We start from the raw sequence: 27,259 nt of genomic DNA, 5'->3' as shown, positions 1-27,259 counted from the left end.
CAGAGGGGACTCATTTGATTGGAAATTGAAAATTCTAGTTCCATTTCTAAGAGTAAAAAGTTATCAGATGGCAACTAGCCCCCCCCCCCCCTCGCCCACCAACCCTGTTTTCCCCAAATGTGTCTGATCAAATTTTTGAGAGTCGTTTTGTGCAAAATAGACCAAAGATCATATAACAAAACTCCAGGGTTTACATAACCCCCAGAACTCGGGGGCAAGTGTTGTAAATTATGTCCCAGGGACATATAACGTCTTTATGAAAGTGGTTGTATAAACTTTGGAGGTGGCTTGTTTGATTGGGAATTGAAAGTTCTAATTCTCTTTTTGTGTGTCAAAAGGGACTAGAGGACAATTAGCCCCCCTTATCTTTTTCCCCAAATCCAACTGATTGAATTTTTTAGATAGCCATTTTGTTAAAATAAGTTTAGAAATCAGATGACAGAACTCTGGGGTCAACACAACCCTCAAGAGCCTGGGGGACAAGTGTTGTAATTTATACTGTGGGGGCATGTAAGGTTCTTATGCAAGGTTCTTTTAAATAGATCAGATAAGCTGACCCATTTAAAAACAAACAAAAAAAACACTTATTAATGATAGTTTATTCCAAAGCTTAAGGGATGTGACCATTGGCCGTCCCTCCGCGCCCCCCTCCGAAAAAAAACTTATTGACAATATTCTATGTCGAAAACTATGGGAACTCACCCCTGGCCCTCCATACCCTGACCCCTCCCCCCTCCCCCCCCCCCCAAAAAAAAAAGAACAACAACAACTTATTGATGATTTTTTATTCCAAAACATATGGGAGCTAACCCCTGGCCCTCCATGGCCTGATTTCCCTCCCCCCAAAAACTTATCAATGGTAAATCATGGGAACTGACCCCTTGTACTCCCTCCAAGGCCAGAGCCCCCCCCCCCCAAAAAAAAAAACAACAAACAAACTTATTAACAATATTTTGATCCAAAAAAATATGAAAGCTGACCCCTGGCCCTCCCTCCATGGCCCGATGTTTTCTCCACCCTCCAAAGAAAACTTATTAATGATTTATTCCAAAAATTATGAGAACTGACCCCTGGCCCTCCCTTCACGGCCTGACCCCCCCCCTCCCCACAAAAAAAATAAACTTCTTAACATAAATTTTGGAGCCCATAGCCCCACCCCCAAAGAACTTATTAAAGATATTTTTTTTTAAAATTGGGTCTAACCCCTGACCTGACCCTTCCCTCCTTCCAAAAAAAGCAAACAACTTATTAATGTTATTTTATTCGAAAATCATGGGTGCTGACCCCTGGTTCTCCCTCCATGACCTGACACCCCTCCCCAGAAAAACAACTTACTAATAATATTTTATTCTAAAAATAATTGGAACTGACTATTGGCCCTCCCTTCACTGCCTGACCCCCCTTCCCCCCCAAAAAAAAAAAGATGTTTTATTCTAAAAATCATGGGAGCTGACCCCTGGTCCTCCCTTCATGGCCTTACCCCCACCCCCAGAAAACATTATTACCAATACTTTATTCCAAAAACCATGGGAGCTGACCCCTGGCCCTTCCTCCTTGTCAGGATCCCACCCCCCCCCCCAAAAAAAAAACTCGCTAACGATATTTTATTCAAAAATCATGAGGGAACTGACCCCTGGCCCTCCCTTCGTGGTCTGTCGCCCCCTCCCTCGGAAAAAACTTATTAACAATATTTTGCTCCAAAAGTCGTGGGAGCTGACCCTTGGCCCTCCCTCCTTGGCCCGACCCCCCCCCCCTCCCCCCAAAAAAAAAGTTATTAACAATATTTTATTCCAAAAGTCATGGGATCTGACTCAAGGCCCGAACCCCCTGCTAAAAAGTTTATAAACAATATTTTATTCCAAAAATCATGTGAGCCGACCCCTGACCAGATCCTCCCCCCCTCCCACAAACAATATCACCAATATTTTTATTACATATATCATGGGAACTGACCCATGGCCCTCAGTTCATGGCCAGAGCCCCCCACCCCCCTCCCCACAAAAATGAAAAAAGAAAATAATCAGCGATATTTTATTCCAAAAATCATTAAGCTTACCCTGGCCCTCCTTCCATTTTCTGACCCCCCCCTCCTCAAAAAAAAAATATTATGAACAATATTTTATTCCAAAAATCATTGGAATTCAGTTTAATTTTATTACCACTTTCCAAGATTGTCCAAGACACCTATAGTTTTCCCTATAGACAAGAGTTTAGCTATTGCCTATTTCCCTAACAGTAAAAGCATACAGTCTACTTCGTATTTGGTGCTTTACTAAATTACAAATATTTTCTTTTATAGTTGTTACGACATTACGAAACAAAATGAAAATTGCAGTGAAATAAAATATTGAGCTGATAAGCTTTCTGCAATTAACATCATTATATATCAGATATTCAGCGCAATTTTATTAATTCTTTCCAAGACTGTTCGAGACACATATAGTTCTCACTGCGAACTAAAGTTTGGCAACTGCCCGTTTCCCTAACAGTAAAAGTCTAAAGCCTACTGAATCATTGGTGCTTTGCTGAACACGAATTATATTACAAATGTTTTCTTTTCTAGTTATTACAGCATTGAAAATGAAAATAAAAATTATAGTAAAATAAAATCCTGAACTGATAATTTTTCAACAATTAATATAGTTATATATCAGATATTCAATTTTATTTTATTTGTACTTTCTAAGACTGTTCAAGACACATAGTTTTCACTAAAACACCAATGACATAGTAGGTTTTAGTCTTTTACAGCGAGAGCAGGAAGCAGTACATAACTCTTGTTTGTAGTGATTTTTGTTTGTTTCAAGCTTGATTTGCATATTCAATTTAAGTTTCACTCGTTTCAAGTTTTGTTTATTCATTTATATTAGTACCTATTCTTTTGATTAAATTGAGATGTTTAACAAAACAAAAATAAATGTCAGATTGCTTGTCAGACTGAATGCCTTGGCATTAGTAGTATCATTAGCAAAAAAGAAGTATAGTATATTCTTATTTGATTTTTGTATTTGTAGATGCTAAAGGGCACTAATACGTTTTTCTCTTTTTTTGTCGAAAAAATCCCGTAGTACCTTTTTCATCATATACCCTACACATATAAAATTAACTGTAAAGAGTGACCGCGCCACAACCTCCCCTTTCACTTGAAAACTTTAATATATTCCTAATCAGCCTATCATTCAATTTCTTCTACAAAATATAATAAATATCTTTATATTGGAAATATCAGATTCAGCTGTGAAGATTAGTGTTGGCTGATCATCTCAAAGACAAATTGCCCATTATTGAATTCTCCCAGGGGAATAGCTATCATTGACAATTGTCAAACATCTTTGGGTTAGCTGAAAAGAGGGTGAGATTTTTGTCACCTGTTACTGTGAGCTTTTCAATCAAAGAAGGTGACGCCATAGGGAATTTCCAAATTGCTCAAATGATCATTCCTTTGAGCTTAATTTTAATGTTTTCTTAGCAGGTATGCTAGAACATTTTTAGGGATGCTCTTTCCTGAGCATTAAAAAGAAAATCTGTTCCATTTAATCTAAAAATCGAAATTCACGTTTTCAAATTATTTAAATTTCATTAAAACTGAATAGATCTGTCTCCAGCTAAAAAAAAACAAAAAAAACAGGAGAAGTTAAAGGATTTTTCTGAGGTTGGTTTTTATTCTTTCTGTTGTTTATTTGAATTTCTTACCCAAACTCTACAAGTTATGACAAGACGGATTAATTCCTAAATAGTTTGGCCACACAAACTATAATAGACGAAAGATAGACATTATATCTAGTTTATATAGTTTATAATAGACAAAAGGTAGGGTCATTTTTTAAGGTATCGCAGCATTTTAACTGCTTTATTTCTTTTAGCTCTGAGCGTTTTTGGTTTTAGAGACAGTTGTTTGTTTTTTTGTTTTTTTATGCCCAATCATAGTATATTTTATTATACAATTATCACAGAAATTTGATAGTTTATCAGTCATATAATGAATCATAACATAAGTCACTGATCACACTTATTTTTTAAGGTATCGCAGCATCTTAACTGCTTTATTTCTTTTAGCTCTGAGCAAATTTTTGGTTTTAGAGACAATTGTGTTTATTTGTAATGCCCAATCATGGTATATTTTATTATACAATTATCACAGGAATTTAATAGTTTATCAGTCATATAATGAATCATAACATAAGTCACTGATCACACTTGTTTTTTAAGGTATCCCAGCATCTTAACTGCTTTAGTTCTTTTAGCTCTGAGCAAATTTTTGGTTTTAGAGACAATTGTGTTTATTTGTGATGCCCAATCATGGTATATTTTATTATACAATTATCACAGGAATTTAATAGTTTATCAGTCATATAATGAATCATAACATAAGTTACTGATCACACTTATTTGAGGATGTATAAGAAAAGAAAATGCTGCCTAACACGTTTATGACAAGAATTATTTACTTTCAATTACTCAGGTTAAAAAGATAAACAGTCATTATTATTAAGGTATAGTTTTAAGGGCATTTGAAAAGTCATTTAGAAGATCTAAGTGTTTTAAGTTGCAAAGGTTCAAGATCGTGGAAAAGGATCATATTATCAACAGAAAATATTACAATCCTAACTTCATTTAGCTATTTTCAACAACTTTAGGAATTATAGTATACGTCCGAATTTTGAAGCCTGGGCAATGTATACAAAATGATTTTAAACCCTTGCCCACCAGGGAGGGTGAAGGAAACGACCTTTTTAAAGTGAAGATTGAGGTTTGCTTTGTAACTGAAATTTTCAGAGTATATCACCAAGAGGGGGAAAAGGATGAAAATATGTTTCAATAATTTTTAATTACGGAATGTTGAGGAAACATTTATAATAAAGTAGATTCAATACAAGGGTTCAAATCAGTGGCAGTTCTGACATCTCCTGTGCCCAGGACAAAATCTTGATTAATACCCCCCCCCCCTTTGTCTCCCGCAAAATTTTCATTTACTAACAAAATTATTTTCAATTTACTAATTAATTGATAATTTGTTATTTAAATTATTTGATTATTATTCATCGTTTGATTTAATTATTATCTTTTATTAACTATGCACTCTACTTTATTAATAAATTTTCAAAAATTACAAAATGATTATGATCGTTAGATAATTTGTTTGAAATTCTGTGCCCTTAAAATTTCTCCGTCTGGGTCAAGTGTTCCTTCTGTCCCTCCCTTAAAACTGCTTCTGGTTTAATTAATAGGGGAGAGAGGGGTAAAACTGTACGCTTTGAAGTTTTTGACCCCTACAAGGCTTATTTCTATTGATGCAAACTTCCTTTTTACACATATAAATAGCTTAATTATTCACTTTTCTTGGTGATTTTTGTCAATGACTTCCGTCAAGTCGTTTCTTGGTAAGACCCAAAAATGTATGACCTCTTGTGTCCAAAGTCGCCCCAACCATGGGATGACTTTTGACAAACATGGACATTTCTAAAACTAATACTTGTAATAATGTAAGATAATATTAATATTTAATTCAGATAATCAAGTTAAATGTAACATTTAATTTATTTTATGGAAAATTGGGCCAAATCACACCCAAATACAAGAGCTTTGGCTGCTTTCCCAGTTCCTCCTACTGAAACCAGTGCAGAAAGCTTCATGATCATGTCTGCACAATCTTGACATTCAGGAAAAATGAACTTCCCACCAGATTTGCACAGGTAGTTTTTTTTTTTGCTACTCTGCCACTTATTTCCTCAATTTCACCAACATAGTTAACATCAGAGTTTTGCTTCTTTTCACCATAAACCTTACAAATAAAAGATTTCCACAAGAAAAATATTCGTCAGTCTCAAGCTCACTGATACTCCTACCATGTAAAGACTTGTCATCCAATTTGTTGTTGAGCTGCATATTTGTGTCTGAAATAATGTCTCTAGTTTTGTCAGAAAAGAATGAAACCTTCAACTTTTTTAGTGACTTTTTCTTTTTTCTTAGCGAGCCTTGGCTCTGCTTCAAGTACTCTTTTTTCTGGCGTTTCCGTCAGTACCCTACTTTTGCCTTTCTTGGTGTTTCTATATGGACTCACTTGCATTTTTGCCTTCGGATATGGGGTCATGCCATCACTAGTTAGGGCTATAGGCAATTTTGGTGTTGACTGCTGTTGATTCATTAAGACAGGAAATGAAGCACGCACTGAACCAGGGTGAGGATCTTCCCCTATTGAAAGGATCCTGGGCATTCTGCTCAGCTTGGTCCAGGCAGTTTGTCACTTCAGCTGGCAAAAAATCAGTTTCTGTGAAAACATTCGGATTTAATGGCCAAATTCCTGCCTTTTCGAAACAGCTGTGATGTTTTGAGGATTCAGCCTTTCCAGAAAGGAATGCTTGCACAACTTTGCATTTCCTTTCTTCTGAGATCGCAGCAATGGGTTACTTAAGGTCGAAGCTTCAAGTTCATTACAGCTACATCTAATTCCATGTTCAAGGTTAGGAAAAACTCTCCTATTAGTACTTGGCAAAACTGGACATCACGAAAAGTGTCTGGAGTACCCCTTGTTGACGCCGTTTTGAAAATTTATATTTTTGTAGATACCGGGACGACATTTACTGTTGTTATTGCCAAGCAAATAGCAGGGACTTCCTCTGATCCTGCTAACTTACGGCCCCAAAGCTACCATGATTTGGAAAATATTCGACGAAGACTACATGTGTCAGGATTTTCAGCGAGCATACACAAACTTCTTTGCCTCTTTTCTTGGTTGTCTTTTCGTAAATTTCTTTCAAGGTAGCATCATTGTCAAAATTACCATGGATCATGCAGTAAACACAAGCTGAAACATCTCGCCCAGATGAAGCATTTGCTCGTCCTCCCCCTGATTTACTTTTGACTGGTCTCTAAACAAGAACCTATTGTTTTTATTCCTTTTTTTGCAATTCTGACTTGCACTCTTTTAAGAAGAAAAAAAGTGAGTTCTCCATAAAAATAACCAAAATTTACAGTTCCCTGCACAGTTATAAAATTGTATTTATTTTCCAGGAAGAATTTGAGCAGCTTTTTAAGCAATTTGATTCAAGCATTACTGTGCAGTATTTAAAGAGTTTCAAACGTGCGCGTGTGAATTTCTCGTCGCCTAAATCAGCTGCCAAAGCAAGAATACACATTCATGGAACACCTTTTGAAGAATCGCATATAAAATGTTACTTCATCCAGGTAAGTCTGGGATTTTCATCTTCTTCTGATCAAGTCTATGCTATTTGTTCAGCTAATTGACAAGATACATAAAGATTCGAATGTGCTGCTTTACAAATGTGTATGATTTTGTTATTTTGAACTACAATACGTTTGTATACATAGTTGTTTGAAAAACTATCGTAGGAGAGGAAAAATTTGATTTTAAAGCTGTTTATATGAATTGATGGAAGGGGGGGGTATTTTTCAGGAGAATGCGCAAAAATCCTTTAGTCTGTTTATTCAAATTACTGAATAATTTGGTTGTCTAGGTATAGTACTAGTATAGTAAATTTGACACAAAGAACTCTGCAGGGCCATGGCCAAAAAAAGAAAAGAACATACAAAAAAATTAAAAGGATCAAACAAAAGAATAAACAAATTGATTGAAACAAGAAAAAACAATATACAAAACGCTAAACAAAATCATAGTAAAACACTCTCCCAGTATGTCCCTGTGAACAAACCCCGCCAGGTTCCTATTACCAATAAAATACCCATTCACCAACAATTTTTCCATCCACAATTCTCCCCCCCCCTGTCCACTATTTCTAAAGTCCCTTAACCCTTCATGCTTTTTTAGATAGCTCATACATCTATGTCAGCTAGTAGGCTACTTGAACTATAGGTACTGAAGCAGTTGTTAACATATTTTGAAGGATTTTACCTAGATTGTACAAAATTTATGTGTTTCCGCAAATGTGCTTAAAGTATAAAGACCCTTTAGAGGGCTTTGACTCACCCTTTGAATTTAAACAAGACACTTCAACTAAAATTCCACTGAAAGGAATGAGATGTAGGGCTTACAAATTCAAACATCAAGGAATGAAATTTGTTGTAAAAGTTTAACGTAAGTGGGATAAGAACTTTTAACCTGCTAACTTAATTGTCAATTTTTATTTTTGACTAAAGGGATGTTCAGAATTCCGAGAATTTTTTGTTTGACAGATCCATATAAGAATAAGTGAAAACTGCTTGAAAATAAGCGACAACCCCCCCCCCCCTTAAAAAGGTTTTCCGTCCCCTGCTGAATTTATGGTCACGCCCTACTGAGCTATATGGTGAATATGTCTGAAACTGACATTGCAGTCTCCTCAGCAATTTAAAGCTGGGATGCCTGTGCGCTTCCTAGTGTATACGTTTTCTGCTGCCATAATCTCTTTCAGTAAGATGCCCGTCCCTTAGACAAATTCAGATGCTCACTGGAAGTTTCTCTATTGGTGATACTTAGCACTTTTACACTAAGATTAATGTAGTTAGTTTACACTAATTCGTGACATAAAAATGTAGTCCTGAAAGAACAGAAAAAAAGGATTGTATTTGTCTGCTTTCCATGACTTTTTTGCTTTCTATGGTCAAGGGCTTATAATCCAACAGGTTATACTGACGCGACTCTTCTCTCAGCTAAAATCAAACACACTACATTCCATGTTGCAATGATAATGATTTATTTAATTATTTGAAAATCCATCATAAAAAAGAGGGGAAAAGACTTATCAAGATAAATCGTGTCTACTTGTTGAATCCTGCTGAGCTCAGTAGGAATTTCTTTTATTGGAACTTGCTTATAGCTGAAGAATACAAGTTCGGATTTTTCAGCAGTAAATTCAAGTCGAAGCCTTGCATACTTGGACTATAGCGATATGAAAACCTCGCTAATGCGCTTTACAGTGTGACTCAAGTTCCGAATGTTGTCTGCATGCCTGACTAGTGACCAATTCAGACCAGCGAGGGTGAGGGACGGAGAGCCTCAGATTTCGCATCAAGAATTTTATTGTCGAAGAGCGAAGGAGAATTAACAGCCCCGCGGTGGATACATTTCTCTGTCTCAATAAGAATATAGTTCTTGCGTCAGTAGAAGATAAGCGGAACACTTGAGGGTGGTCAGCTTTGGATGATAAATGAACTATTAAAAAAATTTAAGGTGAGAATGTATATTTTGAAGAGCTTCAATATATGAAGAAAAAACTCAGAGTCAAACGCTTAGGCATATCCTAAACCCTTTACGTGGAAGACTTTTTCTTGAAGAATCATCCTTGCTCATTACGTTCACAATTACAGACAAGGTGTGGTGGATATAACCGTGACGTTACTGGGTTCAGAATTTTTATGGTGGAACATAATATCTCTTATCTGGATTGTCAATGAAAACCAGTTCAAACTTGCAGAAAGTTTAGCTACCCCTTTTGAGTGGACTTACATTTGCCTTTCTTTGAAATTGGAGTGAAACATCCAGTCAAAACTGAAAAGGGTACAAATCTTTGGACAATATTCATGTGCATCAAGAGAGAAATGTGGTAAACCAAGCAGCTCACTACCATGAAAAATTTGAAGAGTGCTAACTATCAATATTAGAAGATTGCTTACCTTTTAGGTGTAAGATTACACACACTACACAATTGACTCAAACAGTGAAATTCTCAAGAAGGAAACTTGAATGAAAGCCAACAGGCTTTTCTTCATATTCAGATTGAAGGTTGGGTTTTGGAGGAAATGATCAGGACAATTCGGTAGAGAAAAGTAAGATCCACTGGGAACCAGGAATATCTTGAGTGCAGAGGTGGGTGCTCTGGGGGTCTCCCAACATTTCTCCAAAAGTAAGTTTGGGCCCGAAAGGTCTGCTAGGAAATAACTTTGACAATATGGTCCACATAGGTAGAGGATTCTTTTGTAGACTTCCGTTTGGTAGACAGAAGAATGGCACAAATCAAGCCAAAATAAGGATAGTCATACTGAATTCATACTGCTTTGAAAAGACTCAGATTACTTGACCAATTAAGACAACAGAAAAAAAAATAATAAGAAGGTTCGAATATTTTGACTTCATGTGAAAACCTTCACTTTTATTATTAATTTTTTTCCACTGTTATATTAATAAAAATTACCTGTTTTATATATTTTTTATTCGTTTTATTTGTAAACGAAAAGGCAGAATGATCTAAGAAATGATTTGCACCTGGCAATTATCAAATTGCCCGCATATTTCTTTTACATCAGCTTCTGTGTTTCTCATAAGCAGGAGGAACAATGCATGACTTTTTAACAAGCTAGAATCCACAACAGACATTCTTTCAGTCCTGATAAAACTAGGGCTAGAGATGACGAGGCGGTGAAAAGGGAAAATAAAAAAAATAGATGCATGTAATGACGAACCGTTAATTAGGCTATAGTCTTCCGTTAATTAGCTAGAATCTTCTTTAGTAATACAAACCGTTTAATCTCAGAAAGGCAGGATCCTAATTCTCATACACAGAAATAAACACAAACATCGCTTGGCCTTTGTGGTCATCTGTTGTAGGATTAACGTTGAAAATAATACACTCGTCAACGTGAAGGGAAAGAAAAAAATTCGAAGAATAAAAACGCTAGATCGTGACAAAGCCTTACCGAGTATTATTATACTGTCCGATGGGTAACCTTTGAAAGAGGATTGTTTAATCGACAACGAATAGCTTTGAAAAGACCTAAGCTATGACTTTTCAGAAATCTTTATTGTAGACAAAGAATTTTAGAATTTAATAGCGAATTTGTTTTTCTGGAAGTTTAAAAAAAAGTACACTACTAATATTCCATCATAAAACAGACAAAACCTGCTTATGACTACACAGGATCATCATGCACTGGGCTTTGCAAGTTGTCTCTTATTTTGGGGACACTTTGCACTATAACAACTATGTCCGATAGTTTTACGCTCCACGCAGATAGTACTTTCTGGACATGGATACGTACTGTTAGAAGTAAGCTCACCAAATCCACGTCGAGAGTAGAGGACCTGGTTTGAGCACTGGGAGGTCAGATGTCCGTTTTTCGCTGTACGAGAAACAACACTTAAAGAGAAAAACGAGTGATTTTAAAGAAAGCTTCTACCCAACTTCCACGGACACTTTCTAGAGCTGGCCTAGATCTTGTCTTGACTCAAAATAAACCTTGATTGCTCAAGAATTTCCACACTAGGCATATTTCACACAGTTTCGCCTAAGAGCTTTGACTGGGTGCTCATCTTTGCCACTAGGAAAGCTCATGAAGGCTCTTAAAAACATCAGGGGTTCCACACTCGCCAAAATACCACGAGTACTGTTTTTAGCATTCTCGGCAATTATATTCACTGCTCATTTCAACTTAGCAACGAGTTTCAATTCAGAGGCTGATGTTCTGTGAAGTTCAGTAATTTCATCCAAGGCCTTGGAGCATATGTGGTTGACAAAGTTCTTACAGGTACTATATAAGGACAAATTTAATGAACAACTCTTTAATACTATGTTTCTTAATTTAAAAATAAGTCTAATCTAATTCCTATTAGCATTCTACAATGCTGAATTAGTCAATAGTTAAAAATAGGTAATTAGACTAGGCCTGGAAATTTGCTCTTCTGTCCCTTATTCTCATCCTAGAAACCAAATCTACAAAATGGGTAAAAAGATGTATTACAAAGCTTTTTTTCCCGAAGTTTCACGAGGCTATCGCCAGTCTCTTATTGGGGTATGCAAGATTGGCATGAGGATTCTCTAAACCTCTCTCCAAAGAAATGTTGTGTCTGTATATCTAAAGCATTATGAAAGTGAAAGAACATTCTTTTTTGCAGCCATTGAAACTGAGCAGTAGTGCCTATCTTCAGCTTCCTAAGCCTGTGAAGCAGTTCCTAATATCTCCACCTGCTTCACCGCCAGTTGACTGGGAGCCAATCTCTGAATCACAACCAGTTATGAACTATGATCTAATTTCAGCTATTGCGGCACTTGGTCCAGGTAATTTATGGTCTGATTCTAATTATATTTGTTCAGTTGAACTGCTTTTAGTTTCCGGGGTAAAGAATTTTTGCTTCCCTTTTTCCTATCCCTCCCCTGATCATGCATTTTCATTGGAACCTAAGAATATGCTGGAACTTTCTCAAGGAACTTACTTTGTGGACACATTTTTCTGCACTGTCAAATAGTCTATTCAAGTGCTAGTGTTCAGTGACGAAGAAATACACCAGCCCTTTTGTTAATTTGGACCATGTAACTGTTTCAAATTAACTAAACCAAAAGTTGGAGAAATTAAGCTATTTTTACACATTACAGAAATTCCTTCTTTTTTTCTTTCGACTCTAGCCTTTATAAGGTTAAGGGGGGGTGGTAGCACTGATCCTGTTTGTAATAATTTCTGTTTGTTTTAAGCTTAAACCCCCTACTAATACTCCCTAAAGATTTCAAATTTTTCCCTCAGGCCACTCCCCAGATGTTGTAGATAATTTGAAAACGCGAGTGCAGATAGCCTCTTGATCATCTCTGGTACACGTGTTGTTTCCAGAGTGTACCCTTGTGAAACTATAGGGATCTTGGTCTAGCAAACGACCCCTAAAAGTTCCTAGCTGATCAGCCTATGGAGATCAAATATGGTCGCCATTTCTACTAAAGCTTATCTTTGGACAAGGGGTAATTATATAGTTTAGGGTATTTAGTCTGTTTCTTTAAAGAGGGGGGTTGTCGACCCTGGAAGCATCATTTTGATGTTTTCGAATAAAATGGCTAACTCAAAATTATTATCCGACGTCATGGGAGTTACGTAAGACTGGTGGCTGAAAAGAGCACGGGAGGGAGTTTGTTGGCCCTCCATTCAGTTTTGATCATCAAAAGGGTACTAGAACTTCAAATTTGAATTGAACCATTCCCCTGCCAAATTTTTATGATCCTCCCTACCGTAGAAAGGGGCGGAGGAAAAAAGTTCTTTGGCGCTTTTTTTGGCCCTGTTCTAGGGGAACTATTTTTTTTTTCTTTTATATTCTGAAGTTCTTAGCCCAAGGATTTGAAGATGAAAGAAAAGAAAAAAGTTAACAACACAAAACCATGGGAAGCACACAGATAACGTTTGCAGAATTACAAGCACAAACCTGGTAAATGAGAAAGAAGAGGAAAATCACTGAGATGGAATACATTCCCCTGGCATACTTCTTAATTTTTAGATCAGATTCAGCGGCTTGCTACTCTATGGCTGTATTAGGGTAGAAATATGGAGTGACTGCTCGTTGCCACTAAACAGCTGGACGACGGCGTTGGCATTCTTATATAAGGTGTAAAAAAAGAACTATCCAAAATAGACTCAGACAGTATAAATGGGAAACACTATAGGGCTATACAACTTAACAATCGACTGACGATTAAATGGTTTCTATATTTTTACTTGGTTGGCTACCAGTATTTTTCCCAGTGGAGATCAAATTTTCGTAAACCCTTGGTCTGGTAAACGCACACTCTAAGCAAATTTTATTAACGCTAATATATATATTAAAAGTAACGAAAACCTTCATAATTTTTAATCACTTCTAAGCTCCTAAATTAGATGAAAACTATTTTAAAATTTGTGATTTTATTGAAAGTCCGTTTTCTAACTTTTGAAAACTTAAGGGATGTAAATTTTAGATGGTAAGTCAAAGTTCCTGCATTCAGTAGAAAAACCTAGATAGTGATAGACTGTATCTTTGTAGAGACACAAATTGCCCAGTGGTTGTCCACCCCTGCAGGGAACAAGGGTAGCATGGGGGTCAATCCTCTGGAGCCTTTTATGGCCTGCAGGTCGTGTTATCATCCCTGTCATTATAAAGACAATTTGTCACTTTAGCCTGGCCGAATATTCTACGATGAATAAAACTTCGAATAGGGGTACATCCTTTTATTAGGCAGTGATAATAACATTCACAAAATATACTGTATATTTCAACCACATGTACAGTGACAATCATCAGGAGAAATACTAAAATAAAAGAATTAAGACCTATGATATATTTACAAAATAAAATAATTAAATCTTGCTGATTGCCCTTATATTTTCCAATGCAACACCGGAAGCAAATCTCCGGGACCTTTCAGGAATTCAGAAGGGAGTTTTTAGAACAAGTAAATGATTTAACTATGGGGGGCCCTTAAATCCATTATTTGCACATATTTTTGTGGAAAATATTGAAACAATAGTGATAGATTCGTATTTATTGAAACATAATTATTAATGACAGTATATGGATGACATAATTTCAATTATGGGGAGAAGGAGGAATTAAAGGTTTTTTTGGAATACCTTTTTTTAGGGGGGGGTTATTTAACTTTTACTGTAGAATTAGACTAGGACGGGAGACTTCCTTCGCTTGATGTTCTTCTTTTTAAGAAAGAAAATAGTCCGGACTTTAAAATTTTCAGAAAACCGACTAACAACAATAGACTTTTGTCTTATATCCGGTCACATTCGCCAAGTAAAAATTGGTTTGATCATTTGTTTAGCTGACCGCATTTTTAGTATTTGCTCTTCGAAATTTATTGAGAAGTAGTTGTCATTTCTAAGGAAAATACTAATAAGTAACCATTATCCAGGTTGGTTAATTGACCAGACTTTCGGAAAGAAGAAAAAACTTTCAAGAGATTTCTAAGAAAGTCTTCTAAGAAAAGAGCTGAAGAGAAGGATGATTTTATTTCGTTACCATATGTGCCAGGGCTAAGTGAAAAACTTAAAAGAATTTTACAAAGTAAAGGTTTAAAGGTAGTTTTGAAGAGTAGTAATGCTTCTGGTAGTTTTCTAATTTCAGGAAGGATTGAGCTTAATTGAAGCAGCAAAGTGGGGTTTATCAGATGCCATGTACTTAGCTCATGTGTGGGACGTGCTAACCAGAATTTGGAAATGAGATTGCTACAACATTAAGATTATATTTCACCGGCTTTAAAACAAAATTCCAAACCTGAAGATTTCACTTCAGTCCTATCGGAATACATTTTTGGTTTTCTGGACCATTTTGTCTTCTTCGATAATGTCTCTTTACTTTCTAGGGGCCGTGGTTTAAAGCAAAATTTTCGCGAAACGATTGAAATTAGGGGAAACAAATTATTCAAGAACCTAGCTTTGAATAGACGCTGGTGAATTTTTCTTAAACTCTATTTGTGATAATTTATTGAAGTCAGGTAAAATAAGGTTCATTTCTCCCAAGGCGTTTGACCTCTTCCCGCTTGTTAGCTTAAATATAGTGAACGAACCGGAACCTGGAAGATTAAGGAGGTTTGCTTCCGGTGTTGCATGGAAGAAAACAAAGACAAGTATCAAGATGTAATTATTTTATTTTGTATCTATATCGTTGGTCTTAATTGTTTTGTTTTTTTATTTCTGCTGATGACGTTTACTGTACATATGATCGAAATATCCAGTTTATTTTGTGAATGATTCAGAGTTCAATGAGTTAACATCAAGCTTGAATTGGGTATTATTGCCTTGTCTGTATTCATTTCTGTGAGGTCATAATTTATTCTAAGTGAGTTGTTGACCTGAGTTAACTTTAAGAGGATTACAAATTGAAATCCTTACCTTAGACCTTAGATCCGCCTGTCCCTCCAGAGGCACCCAGGGCATCAAGAAGGAGCCGCCAATCTTCCCGCCGGTTTGCTGCTGCCAGTATGTCTTCTCACTAAAGTTGAATTGATGTGTGCAGGTTACGGAGATCTGTCTGGTACGTTCGACGCAGGGTGTTTCTGGGTCTGCCCCTGCGGCGTGGACCCGATGACTGCAAATGGAATGCTGCATTTGGTAGTCGGAGATTGTCCATACATAGTACGTGGCCAAGGTATCTCCATCGGCGGACTCTTATGATATATGTCACAAGAGGCTGGCCAGTCTTGTCACGGATGGATTGGTTTCTTATTCTCTGCTGCCAACGGATGTTGAGGATTCTTCTGTGACATGTGTTTTCGAAAGCAAGTATTCTTCTCTCTTGTTCCTGGTTCAGGTGCCAGGTTTCGGCTGCGTAAAGCAGCACTGGCATAATATAGTTAATGAAGAGTTATAACTTTAGCCTTATAGAGAAGCTTTGGGACCACCTTACTTTCCGCAATTTATTGAAGGCCCCATTGGCTTGGCCGATTCTTGTGAGCACTTCTTTTGTGGTCGATCCGGTACTTTTCATTATGCTTCCAAAGTATTTGAAATGGACGACTTGCTCTATGTGTTTGTCTCCGCAAGTGATGCTCAGGGGTGAATCTGTAGTAGCCATGAATTTTGTTTTTTCATTATTTATTTTCAGGCCGACATTGCCACCTCTCTCCCTCACTTTGTCAAGGAGTTCTTGGAGTCTTTGCTTGCATGATCCTAGGACGGCGATGTCGTCAGCGAAGTCTACATCACTGAGGCGTGTTTCTGGATTCAGCTGGATTCCGTCTGTGCTTGTACTTCACAGTATGTAATCAATGACGATTAGGGAAAGTAGCGGTGACAAGACGCAACCTTGCTTAACTCCTGACATAATGCGGAAGAAACGAGTTTGGCCATCTGGTGTCTTTACACAGCACTCGCTATCTTCATAAAACGCAACAATCAGTGAAACTATCTTTTCAGGGATTCCGTAATGCAGTAGGATCTTCCACGGACTTTGGCGGTCTACTGAGTCAAATGCCTTCTCAAAATCGATGAATATTCTATAGATTTTGGAGCGCCATCCTCTGCTTTCTTCTGTCAGTAGCCGTAGGGTAAATATCAAGTCTGCACATGAACGATTCGGTCTGAATCCATGTTGCTCGTCGCGAAGGTGTCTGTCGAGCTGCGAGCTGATTCTCTGCAGTCAAATGTGCGTCAGCAATTTGCTACGTATGGAAAGCATGCGGATTCCTCGCCAGTTGCTTGGGGAGGACGCATCGCCTTTCTTAAAAATCCTCACAAGCGTGCTGCGTTTCCAATCCGAAGGTATTTTGGCGGTCGTCCAGATTACTGCGAACAACGCTGTCCAGAACTTGAGGCAGGTCATAACAGTCGCTTTGATCATTTCCGCGGTTATCCTGTTTTTGCCAGGCGACTTCTTATTTTTCAGCTTCTTTGCTGCTGCTATAATTTCAGTGGATGACGGCGGATCCGTGCTGATATCTAAGGAAAACAGTGTTGTTGCTGGGATCCTCTGGTGGAGGTCTATTCAACAGCTTCTCGAAGTGACTGGCCCAACCTTCGTTTACGTCAGACTGCTGTGTTATCAGGATGCCCGTGGGGTCTGATACTGGTCCATGTTGAATAGAGCATTTCTTTCCAATAATCTCATTGGTGATTATATAGACGGCTCTTGAATCACCTCTCTTCGCTGCCTCTTCTGCCTGCGCTGCTTTTTGCTCCAGCAGGTATCTCTGGTCTTTTCTGGCACTCTTCTTTACCTCTTTATCCGCGGTCTCTGTATTCATCGTTTCTGAGGATCTGTTGGTCGGGGGTTTGTCTTTGGATAAGGGATGCTTTTACTTTTTTCCTTGTCCATATGAGTTCCCATGTTTGGTCAGATAGCCACTGGTCTTTTGGGCTCTTGTGGTACCCAGTGGCGGCTTTTGCGGCATCGTGAAAGCACAACTTTATGCTTTCCCAGTATTGATTGCTATCAACATCATCGAGTAAAGGCAAGGCTTCAAATCTGTTCCGTATCTCTAGCTTAAAGGCTTGGTTGAATATTCTCAACCTGAACTCCGAGTCAAAGACTGGGTTTAAGGGAGCCTTATTTGCTTTTCTATTTCTTTTCAATTTGAGGCGGATTTTTGCTGCCATCAGATTATGGTCTGAGCCATCGTCAGCTCCTCTACATTCCCTTATATCAAGTAGGATTGATCTCCACTTCTTGCTCCAAAGACAATGGTCAATCTGATGTTGGGTGTTGCCATCGGGAGATATCCAAGAATATTTTTGTACATTCCGATGAGAAAATAGGGTACCTCCGATTACTAGGTCGTTAAGGAGCCCAAAGTCGATAAGTAGTTCTCCGTTTTCGTTTCGCTGGCCCAGGCCATGCTCGCTGAGAAGCTCTGGGGAAAACGATCGGTCGTTCCCTACTTTCGCGTTAAAGTCTCCTAGAAAACATGCCATGTCATGCCGTGGTATATCGTTTGCCACGGAGTTGAGAGCTCTGTAAAATTCGTCTTTTGCTTCGTCGGTGGCGTCATTGGTGGGTGCATAGCATAGTACTACTGACAGGTTCACATGCGCGACAATGAAGCGGGCTTTTAAGATGCTAGATGACAACGGTGTACACTGTAGTATAGTTTGGGAAGTCTTTTTTCTCATCATTAGGGCTACTCTGTATTCACGCTTTTGCTGTGTTCAACTGTGTATAATGGTCATATCTCCATCCAGTTTATTTGATCCAGATCCTAGCCATCGAACTACTGACTGAGCCAGAAGGTCAAGGTGGTAATCTTCCAGTGCTCTTAGCACTTGTGTTCAGTATTGGAGTCTTGAGACATTGTGCGGACGGTCCAGAAACCAAATTTGAGGAGCTGTTTCGCATTCATAAATCTTGTCCATGGGCATGCAGATGTCGTCATCAAAAGGGGGTTCGAAAATCTGAAGCTCAAACTTGATGTTTCGGTCGCAGTTTGAATTTCCCCCGAGGGCAGGCCCTTGAGGTCCCGGGTGTGGGTTGCAAGCCCACAGCCCAGCCCTCCCTCTTTATCCTGGCTCGGGACAGGCTGCATACGCAGGCGAGGTTTGAATTGAAATCCAGTTTATCTATTTTTTTTTTTTTTTCATATTAGGATTATACTGCAAAGTAAAATCTATTGTGGTATTTACTCGCTTGTGGGATTGACTGTATTTATACTGGTGACGGACTTTGGCACTGCTTTGGACTGGATTTTGTCAATTGAATATTACCACCGTACTGCAGTTATTAAATAGTTAATTGGTTCGAAATTGTTCTTAGTCCAATTTTGAATTTTATTTCTCGATCGATGAACAATGATATCAAAGTAGAGTAAATAATTGCTCAGTCGACAAGCTTTTTCATTCATGAAATCATTCTAAAGGCAAAGGAAGTTTTACATCAGGTGCTAGAAATTGGAACACGATTAATTAGATGTTAAAAAGACGATGAAAACGTCCTTAACATTTGTAAATAGTTCTCTACGGCATCGAAAGAAAGACGTAAGATCCCGAAATTCGTGATATACTCAGCGTTCGAAGTTGCAACAGTTGGAGATGCGATCGTTGCAATATTAATCTGTCGAATGAATGAACTTTCCCGTAAGATCGGCAGTTTGTCCGAGCTAAATAAGCAGCATCTCGCAGCGCAGGCAACTTCTGCCTGCTGCCCTTCCGCTCAGCCCTCTTCCGCCAATGACCAATCCAAGTCTCCTATCTATGCTGTTGTTTTAAAAAAATTGCCCGTCCAATATTTCATCTCAACTATTAAGGAAAGATTTTATAGATAAAATATGTCCTGAAGCTGCAAATGAGATTTCAGAGGTGAAACGTTTCTCATCAGAATGGAAAATTGTCGTAAAAAGTAAACCCGTTGCCTCCTCAATTGCTGTCCAGATACAAAGTCCCAACCTGGCCTTTAAGCCTCTGTTAAATCTCCTGCCTTCATTGGTGTAATAAAAGACGCACCGAGAAAAATGAACTAAAAAGAATCTAGAGAAAAGTACTCCAAAATGCGTCAAAGCTTTGTAGTGTGGCAAGTCACGTGTCTACAAGATTTACTTTGAACAACGAAGTGATCTGGTTTAGTTTTTTTTTAATTCTGCGAAGGTGGGATATAAGAAGTTAGCTGTCCAGGAATTCACATTCAAACTCACACGGTGTTTCAGATGCCATCAAAAAGGACACAGCTGTTGATTGTAAGAATGGAGAAATGTGCCCTCGCTGTCGTTCCACGGAGTACTACTCCACCAGGGAGGATCCGTGTGTTCGGAACATGTTCTGCATTACATCTGAAGTGTCTGGTCACATCTGTTACAGTATCAAATTCCCTGGCAATGCTCAAACCGATTAGCGGGCAGCTAATGTTTGAATGAATTCTCTGAGCTTGACTTGACTTTTTTTTTTTACTTGACTTTATTAACCAAAAAAAGCCTGATCCTGGTCTAGTGTTCTAGGTCCACAGTCAATTTTGTGACGCGCTTTATAACTTCATTGATGAATCTCCTGATCTTGATTTTGTTGTTACCTGTGACGCTGTCATAAAAGCCATGTCTTGACTAAAAAAGAAAGCGTATTGTGGGATAGACAAGGTGAGCGCTCTACACATAATTAACGGAAGTTATGTTCTAGTGGGTCATCTCAGCCTTCTCATATTTATGATATTTGATACAAGTATTGTTCCTTCCTCGTTCTGCATCGGTGACCTGACTCCGATTCCCAAAAAAGGAAAATCTGAGTCGCAATGTTCCTCCTTCGGTCCCATCACCGCCTCTACTACGCTCTGTGAACTTTTCGAGCTCCCTTTTATTAATGAGCAAAGATTGAAATATTACCTTCCCTCATATCAGTTCGGTTTTCAGGCTAATATTGGTTGTTCCCATGCTCTTACAGCAGTTTCTACTGCCCTTGCTGAAGCTGAATCTTCGGGAGCAAGTTTGATCCTCGCCGGACATGACGTTAAACGTGCGTTCGATTCCCTAATCCATTTTTCCATGCATCTTTATACGGCAAAGGAAGGCGTTAACCCATCAGTTGTCCGTGTTCTCAGGGAATTATATAAAAATCTTAAGAGTCTTCTTCATCAACTCCAGTACAATTGCATTAATTATCGTATAAGACCAAACTCTTTGAATCCCTTGAATATGCCTTTGATTTCTCATTACTCCATCCCCGTTAAGAAAGGTACTAGACAGGAAGCTATCTTTTCCACAATCCTGTTCAATAATGGTGTCCTGGACACTCGGGCCAAATATCTTCCTTCTTGCATTCTTGGGGGAATCGATCTATCTCTTATTTGTTATGCTGATGATTTCTTGAATCTTATCCGTACGATCCAGCGCATTGAGCAGAATTTCAAAATCCTCAAATAAGAATATGCAAAAATCGAACCGTCTTTCAATCCTGAGAAAACCAAAGTTTTTCTTTTCAGTTGGTGAATTCCCTCTACTTCTTTCTTTAACCTTTATGGTTCTCTTATCAAACCTGCAGACCACATTACATACCTGGGCCTTCCAATTGGTTCATCTATCCGTCACACTCGCTGTTTGCTGAGCGTAAAATTAGTATTTCTTACGTTGAAATCTCAAAAAGCAATCTACGCTTGAACCGTCACCTTCTAGCATCCATCTATAACGCCATAGCCCCTCCATATCTGCTTTAAATTGATCCTTTCTGGAATTTTTTTACAGTTATATAAAAAATACCTACAATCAATTTTCTTCAGATTTGCTAAGTATCTTTTACATTTGCCTCCTTGGACAAGAAACCGTAAACTTATCCATTTGTGTAGGCTTGCAGACCCATTTTCAGTTAAATTTCCATCACCCATGGTCGTCAATTTGTTCGCAATAGTTTGTTCGTATTAATGTGATGTATGTAATGAAGCGTTTTTTGTCATTTAGTTGAATTTTCAATATTTGTTTGTGTCTTTTTTTCTTTTTGTTATCTTTAGTGATTACACTGTCTGTTGTATGTTTTTTTGACGGGTAGTAAAGGAATAATAATAGAGTATAAGTTTTGGAACAATTCTTGAATGTGCACTGTGCTGATTTTGTTCACTGAAATAACAGTGCACGTATCGAAGTCGTATTATTTCAATTTTCCTAGTATACTATGTTTTATACTAGATTGATCTCAGTACATCTTATACTGTGAAAATTCAGAAGATATTACTTCTAGTACAATTCTTTTCTTAATGTGTTAAGCTTTTTCTGAGATCAATGCAAAAATTTGTAATTATCATTCAAAAATAAAAAGTAAAAGTAATCACATGAAATAGAGGCACATAGCTGCTTAAAGTGAAAATTTATAGAGAGTAGGAACCTTGATAAATTTTGGCGACCAAATTAGTATCTAATATATCCGAAGTATTTAATATAACCGAATACGACCGAATTAATATTTAATATTTAATTGAATTTAATATTTAATACGACCGAAGTATTTAGTATAAACGAATAGTATTTAATATTAAGAGTATTTGGCTTCACCCCAGCCTCTACGTGCTTCCATAACTCCGACTCCAAAGGGTATTATATTATTTCTGTTACTTCGACTCCATTCAGCAAAAAATTGCTAAGAATCTGACTCCACAGCCCTGCCAGTAACCATGAAGATTTTTGCTCCAAATTGATAAAACATTTCAAATTTAAGAATTTAAATTTATGCTGTTGATTATTTGTAAAATTATTCCTTGCATTAGGATTGTCTTCTTTTTCTTCCCGTGCGAGTCGCTCCTCACCCATTTTTTTTTTTTTTTTTTTTTTTTTTTTTTTTTACCCCGGGGCACTGGAATACTCTAATTATTAAATCATTAGTATTTAGTGGTAAAACAAGTTATCTAAGAGCTTGCAATATCCTATTTTCTTGTAAGTACACTATAACAAAGAATTTGCTGCATAGGTTCATTGCGTGTCAACACACATCTGCACCACATCAGTGAATTACTGCTTAATATTGTTCCAAAGGACTCTCCCCCTCCCCCATGAACAGTATAGGGCAAAAGTGAACTTGTAATTTATTCAAAATAATAAACTTCGAAAAAAAAATAAATTCAAAACAGTGAACCCAAAAAATAACTTTTTTATTATAATTTCTCCTGAAAATTCCCCTTCTACCCCCGAACAGTTGCCTCTACGTATTACTAAGTTGCCTGACCAATGAATTTCTAGCTACATCCTCGTTTTTATTTGTAAAATTCTTGTTTGTTTTTCGTCAGATTGTTCCAAAAATATTTCCAATTTTGTTTAAATTGTTCTTAGTTTTCTTCAGTTATATTTTATAATATGAAAATTATAATAAGAATAAAAAAAGTTATAATAAAAAATAATAAAATTAAAAGAAAATAGTCTAGAACAGGTGTAGGATTTCAAATACCTCGGTAGCTGGATCGATTGTGATGGTGAAATAATGGCCGATATTAAACGCAGGATTGGTCAGTCAACCGGAGCTTTTAATAGACTTAAGTCCATTTGGAGGAGCAACAAAACATTCTTTGCGGCTGAAGTTAGGTCCCTTCCGTTGCAATGTGCTCTCCATACTCCTCTACGCTAGTTAGTACTGGAAAACGAATCAACAGCTAAAAAGAGAATTCTTGCATTTGAAAATGTGTGCCTAAGGAGAATTTTAAATATAATTGGCAACAGAAAATCAGTAACTCTGAAATTCGTAATAGAACTGCCCAGTCTCTCATTACTGCTGTTATAAAGAAGAAGAGGTGGACATATTTAGCGCATGTACTCTGCATGAAATAAGGCCGCCTTCCTTGGACAGCCTACCACTAGAAACCAGGCGACAAATGAAGAAGAGGTCATCCAAAGAACACTGGGGTGAACTTTTGACCAAGATTTGAGGACGGCTGAGACCTCGTTATTACCTTAATGGGAAGATGTCACCGCTCGGCGACAAGTGGAGATGCTTCGTCGACGACCTACGGTTTGGTTTGTTTTTTTGTATCTTGTTATTTTACTGTTATTATTACATTTGTTTATCTTTTTTATCGTTTTTTTCATATAGGACAAACTCATGAGCTCCATCCTCAATCAGAAACAACGCCTGGAATTGTCATTCATGTCTGTGAGCAGTACGAGCCTAAAGAGGAAGAAGACGAAGAAAGACAAGGTCAAATTACAGACACTCGTTCCAACTTTAGTCAAATTCTTTCAGAATTATCATAAATATTGACTCAATTGTGATCTCGTACTTTTGATATATCCTACGCAAATAGTTATCTTTGGAACAGCAATCTTTTTATTAAGTTCTGTTTCTTGATTTCAGTTTCTGAGTTTTGTTTATGGAATTCTGTTTAAACATTTGAAGGTGACTGCTATTGAATGATCTTATCCTGTCATTATTAAATTTATGCATAAACGTACAGCTCTTAGTCGAATATAGAGTATTTCGTGGACTGTTAAATCATCTATGAAATACTAAAACGATGAGCAAGATATCACCGAATTCACGCACTCCTTTCCACACAACTACTCTATCGTACTAATCTTGCCGTTTAGGTTTTTTCTGTCAGTTATTATTCACCTTAGCAATAAGCCGGTGTTATGACGGCTCAGCCGTCATAATATTTAAACTTAGTCATCGAAAAACAATTCCACAAAAAACGGCGGACTTTTTTCCGTTATACCACTGCTAAATATCCCATGCCATTGCTTATTTTGTATATATACCAAATATTTAAGTTAGTTATCTGCTTAACTTGGTGTAGAAGGCCAATACTCGGCGATACTGTGCAATATTCCTCAAGTAGATCCTTTCCTTCGTGTCTCCGTTTACACAAAAAATCATACAGATACCGAGTCAGAGAATGAACGCCTGGCTCCTCACTATTGTTCATTACGCTGTTTTACCAGACGCCAAGTACTCTCAATTTTGTGTACATCAAAGTCGACATCGATGAAGTTGCATCTACAGTTTAATATTTGTACCCTAGTTTGTAGTTCCCCTTATATGTTTGCCACCGTCTGATATAATAATGTTGCGCCCATAATTTAAAAAGTCCAAAACGGCTTCCTATCCCATTCTATGTTAAAGTTTGACTCTTTGCGTTTTAACGCATATAGCGAACCGATTCGGTATCAACAAATCTACGTTCCTGTTGTATCCAATGTGTGTCATTGAATACAACAGGATACAACAGTTTTGTGTCATAAAAAACGCAGCTGTGTGAAACCAGGGTGTGTGTAGAAAAACGCTTTTTGTTTCTACCAATTTGAATTGTATAATATTAAAATAAATCTTTTCAACATTTGAAAACCATTATTATGTAGTTATGGTAGTGTCAAAACTAATGTGATGTTGAGTATATTTATCTTCAGCTTATTGGAATTAAATTAATAGTATTTAATAAAATGAAATAGGCTTCCTATCCCAAACGCAAATTGAGAATAATTGCCTGGCAGGAAATAATTACCCAAAAATAGCTCTTCCTTATGTTCTTTATGACAAACAAGAATAAAATATGCAAAACTTTTGAGTGCCCCACCTCCCTTACACACGCATATGAGCCCTCCCTTCATGCCATAGATAAAACTTTACTGTTGGAATAAAATTAAAAAAAAACTATGCGGATTATGTGGAAATAAACGGTCACATTTGAAAAAAAGATGTCGTTACTCGTTTTGATAAAATAAAAATTAGGTCGGGGGGAGGTAGGGGCTAGTTTTCTGGGATGGGGACGGTTAAGAAGGGCTTGAGTTATATAATTTCAGATTTTACTTCAATTTGTAATTAGCTTTTTTGTTTTAAAACCTGTTAAGTGGAAGACAGATAATTTGACAAATTGAAATCTGGAACATTTTTCAGTATATTAGCCAACTTAATGGCTAAAAAAGTATCCCTTTTTCTTTATGTGACGAATCGATTAAGACACTTCCGGTGAGTGATGCCCAGCCATGGGCCTCGACATTCTCCAAGGTTTCAGCACATTTTGGTTTTACCTGTGAAGTTTGTATACTATTTCCTTTTGTTATTTTGAATTACCACTCCTCCCCCCACCCCTTACGAGTAAGACAGATTCCAATGTATTGGCCTAAATGTAGTTGTATTAAATGTCGGTAGTTTCCCAATACCTAGCTCGAATTAATATTCTCTCTTGCTCCTTTAAGATTCCCTTCGCATGTTAATTTCAGTTAGAATTTATAATTTTTGTGAAGCTCAAAAGTAAATTTAACTTGACCAAAAACATTAGCCATAGAGAATACTTTTTATCTTAATCACGAAAAGCAGAGAAATTATATTGCATATTTTTTTCTCAAATGACGGTTGTAAGGATTACAATCGGTAATGATGGCCACTTTTGTGACAACTAAGTAAAATTAGTTAGCAACAAAGGACGCCCTCCAAAATCTTTCCAAGATGGAGGAGTGCAGCAAAACGCCCGTTGCCTATTAATTGGATTTTTTAGCTACTAATACTTGCAGATTAGGAAATATAATCCGCCGTCATATAAAAGGAATCATTTTAGTTGCACCAGCTGATATGCAAATAGTCATATTTTAGTCATGCCTTTTTTTATGGAAAAACCATGAATCTTTTATTCCTAGTTTTAGTTGATGAAGTAATTAATAATCCTAGTCAAAATTGTTTGGATGTTTTAAGGTACAGACGTAAATCAACCATAAGCTTCATCCACGCAACAATAGCAATTGTCTTAGAAAATTACTATCTGTCGAACTTGAACATAGGGCCTCTTGCATATAAGTCTTTTAAATCAAGGAACCAGTTATATTGCCTTATAAATGCATGTTTTTTGTTAAGTTTTGGCCAAATTGACGCACGCTGGAGCCACATCTGGTTATAGGTATAAAACTCAGAAAAACATCAGATATAAAAACTCAAAAGAAACAAATTTCAATGAATTAAGTGTCCAATGAATACTTATGACACCTATGAAATCATGATTTTTATGGCAGCTGATATTTTACCACATCTTTTTAATCGTGGATGTGGTTACATGAAGCCCAGAAGGGTGACCAAACTTCCCACTCTGCGGGAACGTACTTTCCGATCCATCTTCTACAGAAAGTCTAGTTCAAGTAGTTATGCACGCAAATAGCAGAGTGTGGCGATGCTCTATCTTGCAAAAAAAAAGTTTTGTTGTCGAGTTACGAAAACATCTTCAAACTAGTCAAAAAATAATGTCAGTAAAAACTATAAATAATTTTCGCTGGGGACATTATTTGCACTGAAAAAGAAATTTTTAGCAATTTTTCTCGTATATTCCAGTTCAGAAGGCAATCTTAAAGTTCATCTGATGGTGTTTCTCCTCATTCCTGCGTTGAAGTACTTCTGACCAGTGACATATATACTACTACTACTAACAACTCACCGCAGCACCAAGCCGCCTGAGGCCAACACAGCTACGCAAGTTGCTCCTCAATCCTAATCTATACAAAGCCTCCTTTTTTACGCACTACCATGAAGGTCCCATGTCGTTTAAATATTTATTTATGATGTTCCAATCCCAGACGAGGGCGATCGGCTCTCCCTTTAGCCCTAGACGGTTGGCCGAAAAGAATAATCTTCTGCAATCGTCATCCTTCATCCGCACAATGTGCCCTAGCCACCTCAACCTTTCTTTCATTATATCCCTAGAGAGCGGTATTGAACCACATTTTTCGTATAGCCTATTGTTTGAAATACGGTCAGTCAGTCG

General features: G+C 37.3%; 1 protein-coding gene across 1 annotated transcript in view; it reads left to right on the top strand.

Annotated features, from left to right (window-relative positions):
* The window catches only part of sra (RRM_RCAN_like domain containing protein Sra), a 32,636-nt gene extending 8,671 nt beyond the window's left edge, over window positions 1–23,965 (top strand). The window contains exons 2-4 of the mRNA XM_089108032.1: window positions 7,012–7,185; window positions 11,786–11,948; window positions 23,608–23,965. Coding sequence (XP_088964158.1) covers window positions 7,012–7,185; window positions 11,786–11,948; window positions 23,608–23,768 — 498 coding nt within the window. The 3' untranslated portion in view covers window positions 23,769–23,965. The remainder of the gene's footprint in view (window positions 1–7,011; window positions 7,186–11,785; window positions 11,949–23,607) is intronic.
* The last annotated feature ends 3,294 nt before the right edge of the window (window positions 23,966–27,259 follow it).

The sequence above is a fragment of the Artemia sp. Qi Xiang Cuo genome, chromosome 2 (assembly GCF_049724085.1).
Source record: "Artemia sp. Qi Xiang Cuo chromosome 2, ASM4972408v1, whole genome shotgun sequence".
Taxonomy (NCBI): Eukaryota; Metazoa; Arthropoda; class Branchiopoda; order Anostraca; family Artemiidae; genus Artemia; species Artemia sp. Qi Xiang Cuo.
The sequence above is the reverse complement of the archived record's forward strand: the minus strand, read 5'-3'. Positions and strand labels throughout refer to the sequence as shown.